The 13,705-nt window shown below is 41.1% G+C and overlaps 1 protein-coding gene across 1 annotated transcript in view; it reads left to right on the forward strand.

Annotated features, from left to right (window-relative positions):
* Positions 1-2,189: 2,189 nt before the first annotated feature.
* Positions 2,190-13,705, forward strand: part of DMXL1 (Dmx like 1) — a 142,879-nt gene continuing 131,363 nt past the window's right edge. Inside the window, 1 exon segment of the mRNA XM_060171294.1 lies at positions 2,190-2,328. Coding sequence (XP_060027277.1) covers positions 2,242-2,328 — 87 coding nt within the window. The 5' untranslated portion in view covers positions 2,190-2,241.

Here is a 13,705-nt window from a genome sequence, read left to right on the forward strand (position 1 = left end):
TTCTCAGTTATACAAAGACTTTATGTGGAGTTAGCAAAAACATTGACTTAGTACCCAATATAGAATTAATATAACCATCTTCTTCTTCTAGTGTTTGCCCTTCTTCCGTAGCCAGTCAACAGCGTCAGGTTGAGCCTGATGTAAAGTTTCGAGACCTCCTTTGAATCTGGAGAGGTGGCAGTCGTTGACTATGTGGGTCATAGTCTGTCTGTAGCCGAAGGGGCAGTTCGGGTTGTCTCTGGCTCCCCAGCGATGGAACATAGCGGCGCACCGGCCATGGCCTGTTCGATAGCGATTGAGGAGTGCTTTGTCCTCTCTACCTTTCTGTTTCTAATTCTAAAAATAGAAAAAAGTTTGGCCCAGGAAGCTGCACAATAGCCACACATGCATCAACCCAGAGATGCTGACTTAGATCTCTCAACACAGCTTAATAAATAATTAACGAATAAAGATAAGCTAAGTTTTAAATCTTTAATTTTAATGTACAGACTAGGGTAGTGGAATTCATTTACATGGTTCAAATTAAAAGTATATAGCCCTTAAATTTCCTTCTGAAAAAAATTTTTTTTAATTGAGGAACAAAGTAAATGTACATAACCAAAAACTTAGGGAAAATAAAAGGAAATAAAACTATTATTATTCCCCCCAAATACTAATTTGAGGCGGTTTCCTCTTTTTACTGTAACAAAAACAAAAATCCATTAAAAATCAATCACATAATCTCACACATGCAAAGTCAGAAGCACTTAGTCACATCTTAGGTTCTAAAATTAACTTAGTAATTAAAAATGCATAGATAGAGGGAGTGGCCCAAGGGTGGGCAGGCAATAAAATAAAACAAATGTCAGCCCTTTCTAAGAGGAGCGTTCCTATTTACACTCACTTAACATGTATGAAGCGCCTCAACTAGAACTGATACTTGGCTAGACAAGCGACACAGAGACCAGGAGAGCAAAGCCCACCCCTAAATGGCCTACAGCATCTGAGAGGGCCCCATAAGCAGATTCTCATCAACAATAATGCAAAATTTGTGCAAAGATACAATGAGTCTGCCTCTCAGTAGTAACCGTGTCACTCAGCAGTGTGGAATTCCTTGGCTTTTCCAAACACTCAACACTGGGCCGAAGCAGTATTATTATACTATTACGACTTCACAACTTAAAACCAATTCAGTCTACGTTTTCATCTCAGTACCTGTCGGCTGTCTAAAGCTTTGCAAGTTTAAGAAAAAAAAAAAAAAAAGCTTTCCAAATTAACCTGTTTAACGAGTTGGAAACCCGCAAGAGGCTCGACTAAGCTTTAGGAGGCAACAGACGCCCCAGCTGGTCACGTGTACAAGGAGTATTCCTGGCCGCGATGGTTGCTGGGACTTGTAGTCTCTTCCGGGACAGACGCCACGGAAACTCCATAGATAATGCCCTTGTTCGCTTGAAGCTTTTCGGTCCAAAAGTCAGTCAGATAAATCCCAAATCTAACAGCACTCCTTTTAGCTTTCGCTTTCTTTTAGACTCGTCGTGTTCCTACCAGGTACTCGGATCTGAACACGCCAAATGCCAGAGTGGCTCGCCAACCTCGAGAGGATTGGTTTATCCATAGCAGTGGGCGGAGCTCCAAGTGAGCTGGAGCTCTGGATTGGCCAGCTCTGGAGGAGGCGTTTTCATAGTCACTTGCCCATCAGTAAGTTAAAAAAAGTGAAGCCTGAACCACAGCACTCTTTTTCACAGCCCAGAAATCTCGCGATAGTTTGACGGATGAGTCCTAGCGACTCGGAGTGAGCGGCCAAGGCTAGTGGGGGAGGCGAGCACCGGTGCCGGGAAGGGACAGGTCAGGCGGCGGGGGCGAGCGCTGAGCGCGTGCTGTCTGCGCCCCTTGGGCTCCGTCCGAGTCAGCTACCCAGAGTGCAGACTGGCACGGGGTGGGCGGTGCGGTCTGAAGGGCCATTGAGTCGGCTCCGGAGTCGTGCACTCCCAGTCCACCCGGAGCTTCACCTTGGCCCGCGAGGACTGTGACAGGTGCGCGACCAAGCGCGGCGCCGGCCCGCCCGGCCCGCCCCCTCCGGGCCTCGCCCGCCGCGCTCGTGATGAGCTGCGGGCCCCGGCTGCGCCGCTCCGGCTTCAGGCGCCCGTCGCCGCCGCCGCCCCAGAGCGGCCGCCGCCCCTGAAGGAAGGCGGGAGGGGAGCGACCGCTGCCCCTCTTGGCATGAGCCGGACGCGGCGTCCGTTGCAGGACTAGGGCGCCGACATGAACCTGCATCAGGTGCTGACGGGCGCCGTGAACCCCGGCGACCACTGCTTCTCGGTGGGCAGCGTCGGCGACCAGCGCTTCACGGTGAGCGAACAGCGAGCGAGCGAGCGAGGGGGGCGCCCGCGGCGGGTCCGCGCCCCCGGGTGGGAGGGTTGGGCCCTGGAGGCCGGGCGGAGGCCGGGAATGCAGCCTCGCTCCCCGGGCGGGGGTGGGTTGGGGATGGAGGTCTGGGTGGAGGGTCCCCTAGCTCCCGCCATTCCCCCCCTTCTCATCCTCCACCCCGGGTCCGGGCGGACCTGCGGGAGCCGAGCAGGCAGAAACATTTGGGTCAATGAGGTCCTTGCTCTGCAAAAGTTCAGTGTTTTTTGGAAGGTAGAATGCTTCCTCGGGTCCTTCCTTCCTTCCTTCCTTCCTTCCTTCCTTCCTTCCTTCCTTCCTTCCTTCCTTCCTCTGTTTTGAAGTTTTGCATTTGGACTGCCTGGGATTGGCATAGCTGGCCAAAACTCTCGACCCCAACGTAGTTGACTTTTCAGTCCCCACTCCGTAGGTTCAGTAGTAGCTGGGATTGATCTCATTTCTACCATCATCATCATTACTATTATTTTTATGTCTTGCTCTTAAACTGTGGCCAGGGATCTCTGTAGTTAGAAAATGTGGGTGTCTTTCAAAAACAATGATGAATTGTTTGCTGTCAGCAGCTGAGTTCGGGAATACAGTGAAATTGCTTTGCTTTTTTTTTTTTTCTTTCTTTCTTTTCTTTCATTTTCATGTCTGATGAGGAGTAACTTTGGAAAGAAGTGCCCCTCCCCAAAATTATTTACTTCTCTTCCTCCTTGCAGCCCACCTATGTGAGTTTAGTAATCCGGCGAGACATTTATGGATTATGGCTTGCTTACATTCATCACTAAAGGTTGCATTGTCTTCATTATTTTTTAATTAATTGTCTTCATTACTTTTTAATTAATTAATTTTGCCGGTAAGTAAAACTCTTGGTATTTAGTATGGATTCCAGGTTAAGGATTATGATTTGTTTTCCGTTCGTTTCTGCAAGGATAGAGGTACCCAAACAACATACTTATAATGCTGGTGATTGTGTGCATTAGTTTGTGAAGCCACTTAGTCGTGTGATTCAAAGAAAAACTTAATCAGACATCATCAGAGATACACAGCAAGCAGATGCTGTCGATTTTCTCCTCTACTTTTGCCTTTCTTTGGGTGGCTTTTGTCAGTTGAATGATAATAATAGTTTCGAGTTCACTTTGGCCATCTATTGTCCAATTCGTGCCAAGTATATTCTGCTTTCAAAGAGCCTGTACCTCCTCTGTAGAGTGACTCAGACACACCTTAGCTTGCTCTTGCTGGAAGTTTTAGAGATTCTAACCCCCAAATTATAACCTATCTGGAATACACAGAAGAATGAACTTTGCTCTCTGTTCATGTCATTTGGGGAGGGGTGAGGAGAAAAACCAGTGTCTTCAGGAAACTTTCCTATTGGGCAATTATAGGATGACGACATTGTGTTATTCTCTGTCCTCTCCCCAAGTTATATGAGTGTTTTCTCCAGTGTAAGTTCTAATTCTTGTTATTTTATTTATTGTGTGTTTGTGGGGGAGGGCACCGGACCCACCAGCTCTCACTTTTTATTCTTTTTTATTTCAGTGTAGTGCTCTCTCTCCTACTCCCTCCCTCTCTCTTTCTGTCTCTCTGCATTGGAGCTTCCCTCCAGTGCTTCCAAGTGGTGGCTGGTTTGGACTTGACCCAGGTTCCCATAAGGGGTGAGCTGCCTTCTGGCCCCTAACAGCTTTTTTCCTAAGAGCTTTTTTTGTAAGAGGGTGTTCAGAATCTGTGTACGCAGTGTGTTGGCTTGTGTATACACCGATGTAACCCTTCTGAGTTGTATATAAAACCTTGGTGAATGCCTCAGTGTCATTTTAATGGAAAGGTAAGTTAATGTGTTAAAGAGTTTGTGGTCAGCTGGCACATCATGTAACTTGTGGCTCAGTTCTGCTGACTTTCAAAGCTCATTTCCCTAGATCAGACTTTAACCATCTCCCACTAAGCCTGCTACATATTTCTCCTAGATCACAGGAAGTGTCTGTAAATAGGTACAAATACACTTTTGTGTATTTACATTTTGGTGGACTAATGCATCATCTTTTTCCTTCACAACCAATCCATCACTTAACTTGAGAGCTTGACTTCTTCAGATAGAGAAAGTAAAAGAGGGCTGGGGTAGATAACATACTGGTTATGCAAAGAAATGCTCATGCCTGAGGCTCCAGAGTCCCAGGTTCAATCCCTCATACCACCATAAGCTAGAGGTGAGCAGTGATCTGGTTAAACAAACAAACAAAAAAGCAACAGAGAGACAGAAAGAGGGAAAGACCACACTACTGAAGTTTACCTCTCCCACCCCCCATTTGGGGACCAGGCTTCAGGCTTGAACCTGAGTGCTCCCTCTAGCAAAGCAGGCAGGCACCTTCCCAGGTGAGCTCTCTTGCTGGCCCTATATAGTTAATTTCTAAGATACTATACTATACTATAAAGTATAGTATTTATCTTTTAAAATTGCCCTTTTTAATATTAAAATATAATTTATTGTTTAATCATTACATTTTGTCTTTTTAAAACTTCTTTGGATGTTTTTCTTCGATGAGAGAAGATAGCACACAATACTACATGGTAAATAATAGACTAAAATAACCTCCAAATACCATACTTGGGTAGGGATATAAGATTTCTCCCTTTCAGCACCCTTGAAGAACCCTTTTATTCCTCTTGGCCCTAGACACATTCTCTGAAGAGACCTGTGTGTGTAAATCATCAGTTTACATCAGGGATGGGGAACTGAAATCATTTGGCTTGGTCCTGCCAAGGCAACCAGAGCTTTTTGCTTGGTTTTCATAGCAACATTAAGTGCTAGTTTTTAAGTTCATAATTTTGTATGGCCCTTGGATGATGTTACACATCTCTAATTGTCCCTTGGCAGGAAAAAAAGGTTTCCCACTCCCTGGATTTTACGTGCTTGCTGATAAAACATCCATTTTAACTTGAGATGAAACTGAATGTCGGGGAGTCAGTCGGTAGCATAGCGGATTAAATGCAGGTGACACAAAGTGCGAAGACCTGAGTAAGGATCCAGGTTCCAGCCGCCGGCTCCCCACTTGCCAGGGAGTCACTTCACAAGTGGCGAAGCAGGTCTGCAGGTGTCTTTCTCTTCCCCTCTCTATCTTCCTCTCCTCTCCATTTCTTTCTGTCCTATCCAACAGTGATGACATCAATAACAACAACAATAATAACTACAATAAAACAAGGGCAACAAAAGGGAATTAATAAATAAGTATTTTTTTAAAAAGAAACAATGTCAGCTCCCATGAATTCTAGAAATTCATGTAATTACTAACATAATGTATCTGAATATTAGAAACCTTTTTTACTACTTAAACTGACTTCTCACTATTTTGACTGTTTTTACTATGGAATCTTCTAGTAGGCAATGGTCATGACTATACATTTTAAGAACTTTATTTTTTTTTAATTAATCTTTATTGCTTGGGTAGAGGCAGAGAGAAATTGAGGGATGGGGTGATAGAGAGTTAGAGAGGTACGTGCAGCACTGCTTCACCAGTTGTGAAGTTTCCCCTTGCATGTAGGGACCAGGAGCTTGAACCAAGGTCCTTATACACATTAACATGTGGGCTCAGCCAGATACACCACTGCCTGGCCTTTAAGTATTTTATTTGTTTTTTCATTATACCATTAAATCAATTTTGTTATGTCTGTATCTTCCATATTTTCATCATAAGCATTTAAAGTAGTAATTGAGGGACTGGTGACACCTAGTAGTAGAACTAACACCTGAATTTGATTTCCAGCCTAGTTCCCTATGGTCTAGTTAGCTGTATAAACAAGTTCTTTTGCACTCTTCAACTTTTTTTTTCCTCCCCACCCCTGAGTAGTCTTCAACTTTCTATATTCCTCTTCATCTGCAACATAGACTTAGAGTAATACCTATTTAAAATATTGTTACATGAAAAAAGCACTAAGTTAATTGTTCAGTGTATTAAAATTAAAAAAAATGTCAACTATTATAAACTTAAGATAATGCTCTTTCTATAGGGAATGCTAGATAAATCTTGACTGACTGAAGAATAGTAGATACAGATGACCTATTGCAAAATAAGAATTCCTGTGCTTTTAGGGCTGTCAAAATAGGTAATGTTCAAACTCTGCCATGTGTGAGACCCAGGCTGAAGCTTCCACTGCATTGGAGAGAGCTTTGGTGGGCAAGCATGAGGTCCCAAGTTTGATCCCTAGCTGTGAAGGTGATGGTCTAGTTCTCTTTGTCCCTTTTAAAAAAAAAAAAAAAAAAGTCTATAAGAAGCAATTGATAATAAGAGGCACAGGTAACTAGTATCTAGATTTTCTGTGCATAACAGTTACCATATCATCTGCTTTTCATATTTGATGTTTTTTTTATTTTGTAGTCTGTCATCACTCATTGTTGAAATTGTGTTTTGAATGTAATTCAAAGAGCAATTTCCAAGAAACAGTGTTTTAATATGTAGCACTTCTTGTCTCTAGATTGAAAGTTAAACAATTTTGCTGTAGACATGAAAACAGTGTTACACCTCTAGGTTAGTGTGTATGAGACCACCTAGCACTTCCAGTCTAGAGGATCCAGACAGTTTTTTTGAGTGTTGGTAGAAAAATGGAGGCTGGACTAATGTTTTTCTTCCTCAACTTTCTGTGATAGTAAGCATCATTTAGTTTAACTTTTTGTTTCATTCACTCATAAGGAAGCGAATAGTTTTTAGATGGAAAGCATAGAGGTAGGGGCTAGGGCGGACAGTGGTACACCAGGTTAAGTGCATATAGTGTGAAGTGCAAGGACCCTACACAAGGATCCTGGCTCCCCACCTGCAGGGGGCTCGCTTCGAAAATGGTGAGAAAGGTCTGTCTTTCTCTCCCCCTCTCTATCTTCCCCATCTCTTTCAATTTCTCACTGTCATATCCAATGAAAATGAAAAATGGCCTCCAGGAACAATGGATTCATAGTGCAGGCACCAACCTTGGGGGGGGGGGGGGCGGAGAAAGAAAGATTTTTTTTTTTTGACTAGCTGATGTGCTATTCAGTTGCAAAATTGAACTTTATAAAAATTTGGTTTATTACAATATTTTAGAAATGGGTTTAAAGGATCTTCAGAATTGTTGATATACTGCTAATTACTTATAAATATTTATTATCCAATGAGTATTAGCTAAATTTTATCTATTTATTTAGTGAGAAGCAAGAGCAAGAGAAAGCCAAAGTATCATTCCAGTACAGGTGGTGCCAGGGATTATGCAAGGCTTGCCACAGCATACGAAAAGTCAGTCAGTTAACCTGGACATATACTAGGAAGAAATTCCTTAGGTTATTTATCTGGCATGGTTGATTCTTCTTCTAGCGTTTGCCGGCATGGTTGATTAAAATAAGGAAATCAATGAAAGTAGAAAATCTAAGGTGTTTTACAGAAACAGCACAATTTACAGATAGGAAAATAGCTGTTACAGTCTTTGATTTTTTTTTTTTTTTTTTTGAAATGTGTAGTATATTTTGGTGCTGCCAGGCTTACTGCAGGGGCTTGGTGCTAGTACTATAAATCCACTGGTTACAGTGGCTTTTTTTTTCTATTTTATTTGACAGAGAGAAATCAGGAGGGGGAGGGGAGATAGAGAACAGAGAGAAAGACAGATACCTACAGACCTGCTTTGCCACTTGTGAATTATCCCCCCCTCCCATAGGTGGGGATTGGTGGCCCAAACCCAGATCCTTGTGCAGGTTGATATGTGTGCTTAACCAGGGATATCATTGTCCAGCTACCATACTTAAATCATTTGTCATGTGCATGTTGTTTAAAGTTTACAAACTTAATATTACATGTACCCCATAAAAGGATTTTTTTTCTTTTCCTTCTTTATTTTTTGACTAGAGCACTGCTAAGCTCTGGCTTATAGTGCAGGTGGGGATTGAACCTGGGACATCAGAGCTTCAGGCATGACAGTCTTTTTGCATCATCATTATGCTGTCTCTTTAGCCCAATAAAATTATTTTTAGTCAGTTTGATTTTCATCTATTAGTAATAGATTATTCTTGTTACAGCTCATTTGATCAAAGTAGCTCATGTACATATATAGTACATGCATATTAATTTTGAAGAGCAAGTAGTATGGCAGATTATGCGACAGTACTAGCAAGTAGTGAGGGTATCGAGATAAGTTTTTAGAATAGTCTTTTGTAGGAGAATCTGTAAAACTACTTTTTAGTTTTGTTTCAGAAATATTTTCTATTATATGTGTTAGGCTCTTATTTAAAAATAGTTAGAGGGGTTATTTTGATTTAAGAATTAAGTGATAAATGGATTTTTTTAAATGCAGTCAATTTTAATGCCTTTCCTCATTTTGACTTTGTGTGTATGTGCCACATTATGTTGTATGAACTCTAGAACTTGATGGATTTTAATTATCTATTAGAAACTACTATAGAGAAGATACATCTGTTTAAAATGATTTTTTTTTTTTTTTGGATGGCATCCACTTCAGGTTATCTATACAGATTCATCTCTTTTTCATCCTTCCAATTTTATTAATACACACACACACATACACATGTGGTGTTTTAATACACCTGCAGGCTTGGAATGTTTACTGCTGCACTGTAAATTAACAAATCTTTTACTTTGCACAACTACCATCTTACTGTTATGGAGAGAAATTAAAACTCTTGTAGTAACTTTGCGTATATAATACAGTATTGTTAACTGTAGTCACCAAGCCTTATGTAGAGTTCTGGAACTTATTTATAACTGGAAGTTTGTACATTTTCATCTGTACTTTATATTTCTTCCACTCCACAACTCCTGGCACTCATTTTTCTCTTCTCTATTTCTATGACTAGGGTGCTTTTTTTGTGGAGTGCATGCATACAGTGTTTTTCCTTTCTCAGCTTATATGACTCCTGAGTTGTGTAAGTTGATCATATATTTTGGACACTAACTCCTTAGCCAGTACAGCTGGCAAACACTGTTTTCCTATTTTGTAGGTTGCATTTCCATTTTCTTAATTGTTGTTTTCACTATGTTGAAGTGCTTGCCTTTAATGTAATTACACTTGTGCTTTTGGTGTCATAATAAAAAAATATAGCTTCCCCCTACATCTTTTTGTAAGAGTTTTATGATTTGTGTTAGATCTTCTTTTCAAGTCTTGAATGTATTTTGAGTTGATTTTTGTGTATGATGTAACATAAGGGGCACAGTTTCATTATTTTATATATGCTTATTTAATTTTCCCAGCACCACTTCCTGTGAAAAATGCCATTAGAATTTAGATCAGAATTATGAGTGCAATCTGGGAGGTGGATAAAGCATAGAATTCTCAGGCACAAGTTTCTACTTTGCTCTCTGCCAGCACATGTACCAGGGTGATGTCTGGTTCTGTTTCTGTCTCTGCTTAATAAATAAAATATTGTAGGAAAAAAAAAAAGAATTGCATTGAATCTACAGATTGCTTTAGGAAATATGAATGTTTTAACTAATAGTCTTTCCAGTCTAGGCACACAAAGTATCTTCATATTTAATTGTGTCAATATCTTCAAAGAAAGAAATTACAGTTTTCTGTATTTGCATCTTCCACTTTGGTTAAAATTATTTGTGTTTTATTCCTTTTGATCCTGTCATATTACTTAAATTATTTTTCTTAATTTCTTCCCAAGTAGTTTATTGTTGGTATCTAGAAATGCAAATGACTTGTCTGTTGATTTAATATGTACTGCTACTTTACTACATTTGCTTATTCTAACAGTTTTTTTGTGGGTGGCTAGTGTTTACTAGATATATAATTTCTTCCTTTCTGCTTTGCATGTATTTATTTATTTTTCTTCGTACTTGCTGTGGACAAGACTACCAGAGCATTAATACTTGCTTAATGGCTGGACATACCTTATACAATGCTTCCTTCAGTGATTCTGTGAACATCATTGAGTATACTTTCAGAAACCAAGTGGTATAACCTCCTAGATACCTAGGCTAAGGATACTAACCACGATAGTATACATAGTCTATTTGTTGTTGACCAAAAATTTCATTGTGTGGTGCATATATCTACCACATAGAGTAAAAATGGTGAGAACATGCATTCAATGTTCCTGATCTTAAGGGTCACATGCCATACATCAGACAAGAGACTAATAACCAAAATATACCAAGATCTCAGCAAACTGAGCAACAAAAAAGCAAAAGATCCCATCCAAAAATGGGCAGAGGATATGAAAAGAATATTCACTACAGAAGAGATCCAAAAGGCTAACAAACATGAAAAATTGCTCCAGGTCACTGATTGTCAGAGAAATGCAAATAAAGACAACATTGAGATACCACCTCACCCCTGTGAGATGGCATACATCAAAAATGACAGCAGTAACAAATGCTAGAGAGGTTGTGGGAACAAAGGAACCCTTCTGCACTGCTGGTGGGAATGTAAATTGGTCCAACCTCTGTGGAAAGCAGTCTGGAGAACTCTCACAAGGCTAGAAATAGACTCATGTGATCCAGTAATTTCTCTCCTAGGGATATATCGTAAGGACTCCATAACACCCAACCAAAAAGATATGTGTACACCTATGTTCATAGCAGCACAATTCATAATAGCTAAAACCTGGAAGCAACCCAGGTGCCCAACAACAGATGAATGGCTGAGAAAGCTGTGGTATATATACACAATGGAATACTACACATCTATTAAGAACAATGAACCCACCTTCTCTGACCCATCCTGGAAGGAACTAGAACAAATTATGTTAAGTGAGCTAAGTCAGAAAGAGGAGTATGGGGTGATCCCACTCATAAACAGAAGTTGAGAAAGAATAACAGAAAGGGAAACTCAAAGCAGGATCTGACTGAGTTTGGAGTAGGGCACCAAAGTAAAAATCTCTAGGTTGAGGGTTAGGGTTGATGTTCAGCTTAACAGGGTAGTGGGGAGGGGGAGGGACACAGACCTTTTATTAACTTAGTTTCACAAATAACTATTTAATTAATATGAGAGGGGAAAAAATGGATTGGCTGTCTCAGACTTTTTGATGCATAGCTCTCAGATTGTTTTTAACTTTGTTTTTAAAACGACCTTTGAAATAAACCATTAAGCCATTAGAAAAAAAGTTTTCATCTTTTAACCATTGAGTATCATGTTAGCATGGGATTATTATTTTTTTTGTGATTTAATATTGATTTACAAAATTATAAGATAACAGGTGCAGCATACTGTTCCCACCATCAGAGCTTTGAAGGCCCAATCTCTCTTTTCTAAACTGCAGCAGTTCTCCTAAGGTTGTAGATATAGATGGGTTAGCTATTATTTCTACAACTATCTGTCTACATTTGTATATATTTGCTCTTACTTTTTTCCTATGGCCCCATCTTCTCTTCCTTTTCAAGTCACACATACACCTATTACTATATCCAAATGTCCCTCCCTTTTTGTTCTTCTATCTCCAGGTCCTGATGGAGTTGGAGTTTAGAGGCCTCTGGTCATCTTTTCCCTATCATTTCTCCCCCACTGGGAGTATGGATCAGAATTCTTTTTAAATTTTTTTTATTATTATCTTTATTTATTTATTGGATAGAGACAGCCAGAAACTGAGAGGGTAGGGAGTGATAGAGAGAATGAGAGACAGAGAGACACCTGCAGCACTGCTTCACCACTTGGTGAGGCTTTCCCCTTGCAGATGGGGGTTGGGGGCTCCAACCTTGGTCCTTATGCACTGTAACATGTTCACTCAACCAGGTGTGCCACCACTCGGCCCCCTGGATCAGAATTCTATTTGAGGTGTAGAAGAAGGTAGCCATCTGGCTTCTGTAATTGCTTCTCCTCTGGACATGGGCGTTGGCAGGTCGATTTATACTGTTTCTTTCTTTCCCTAGTGGGATAGGGCTCTGGAGAGGTGAGGTTCCGGGACATACTGGTGAGGACATATCTGCCCAGGGAAGTCAGGATGGAATCATGATAGCATCTGCCATTTGGTGGCTGAAAGATGGCAAGATAAAGGCAGGACAAACGGAGTCGGGCGGTAGTGTAGTGAGTTAAGTGCACGTGGTGCAAAGCTCAAGGACCAGGTAGGATCCCAGTTCGAGACCCGGGCTCCCCACCTGCAGTGGAGTTCCTTCACAGGCGGTAAAGCAGGTCTGCAGGCATTTCTCTGTCTCTCTTCCTCTCTATCTCCCCCTTCTCTCTCAATTTCTCTCTGTCTCTATCTAATAACAAAAAGAAAAAAAAATAGGCAGGACAAAATGATTAATGAACAGGGAGAAAAAAAAGTAGGAATAGAGTAGATGAGAATAGAGATCTTGGGGTAGAAAGAAGCTAGGAAGTTCATTTTAGGCATCTACCTAGTGGCCCACAACTACTATAGATTTTGCTTGAGTTTGATAGCTGACATGGAGTTGGATAGAAATATTGTCTGAGAAAATGGTGTCAGAGACGAGAAAAGGGCTAGCCAGTTGGATTAGGGCTGAGAGTAGCACTCATTCTTGGAAAGAAAAAAAAATCTATGAATAAAATTAACTGCTTATCCCATCCACCTGACCCAGGGCCCATATATCTGTTTATATTTAGCACAGGAGCCAGTGTAACCTTTGAGTCCTTGCTGGGCTGAGCTCATAGTTAATGGTCACAGCTGGAAACATTGCAGGCTGCACTCATTTCAGGACTAGTCTTCCTGGAGTGGTAGGGCAGGATGACCCAGCCTCCCTCCCTTTGGAGATTGGGGCCGGTCCTACCATTGCTGTTTTATGGTGAGGGTAAGGTCCTGGGCAGGCACATGGGCTTATTATGTATAGCCTATTGAAACGTGTGCATGCCAGGGATAAATTTTACTAGGTTATGGTGTGTGATTCTTCTCAGCTTGTTGTTCAATTTAACTTATTAGTCTTGAAGATTTTTGTGTCTATATTCATTAGTACTATAGGCCTGGAATATTCATAGGACTAAGGGCTGGAGATGGTTATTGCAAAAAGACTAATACCAGAGGGCACAAAAGATGCCAGGTTCAATCTCTAGCACCACCGTAAGTCAAAGCTGATAGTGGTGCTCTGGTTAAAAAAAAAAAAAAAGGAATATAGGCCTATATGTCTATAGTTTTCTTTCTTTCTTTTTTTCTTTTTCTTTTTTCTTTCCTCCAGGGTTATTGGTGGGGCTCAGTGCCTGCACTACAAATCCCCTGCTCCTAGAGGCTATTTTTTTCCATTTTGTTGCCCTTGTTATAGTTGCTGTTGTTGCTGCTGTTGGATAGAGCAGAGAAAAATGGAGAGAGGAGGGGAAGACAGAGGAGGAGAGAGAGGTAGACAACTACAGACCCACTTTACTGCTGTGAAGCGACCATCCTGCAGGTGGGAGCTGGAGATTCTAACCATGATCCTTGAGCCGCTCC

Source organism: Erinaceus europaeus, chromosome 2 (assembly GCF_950295315.1).
Source record: "Erinaceus europaeus chromosome 2, mEriEur2.1, whole genome shotgun sequence".
Taxonomy (NCBI): Eukaryota; Metazoa; Chordata; class Mammalia; order Eulipotyphla; family Erinaceidae; genus Erinaceus; species Erinaceus europaeus.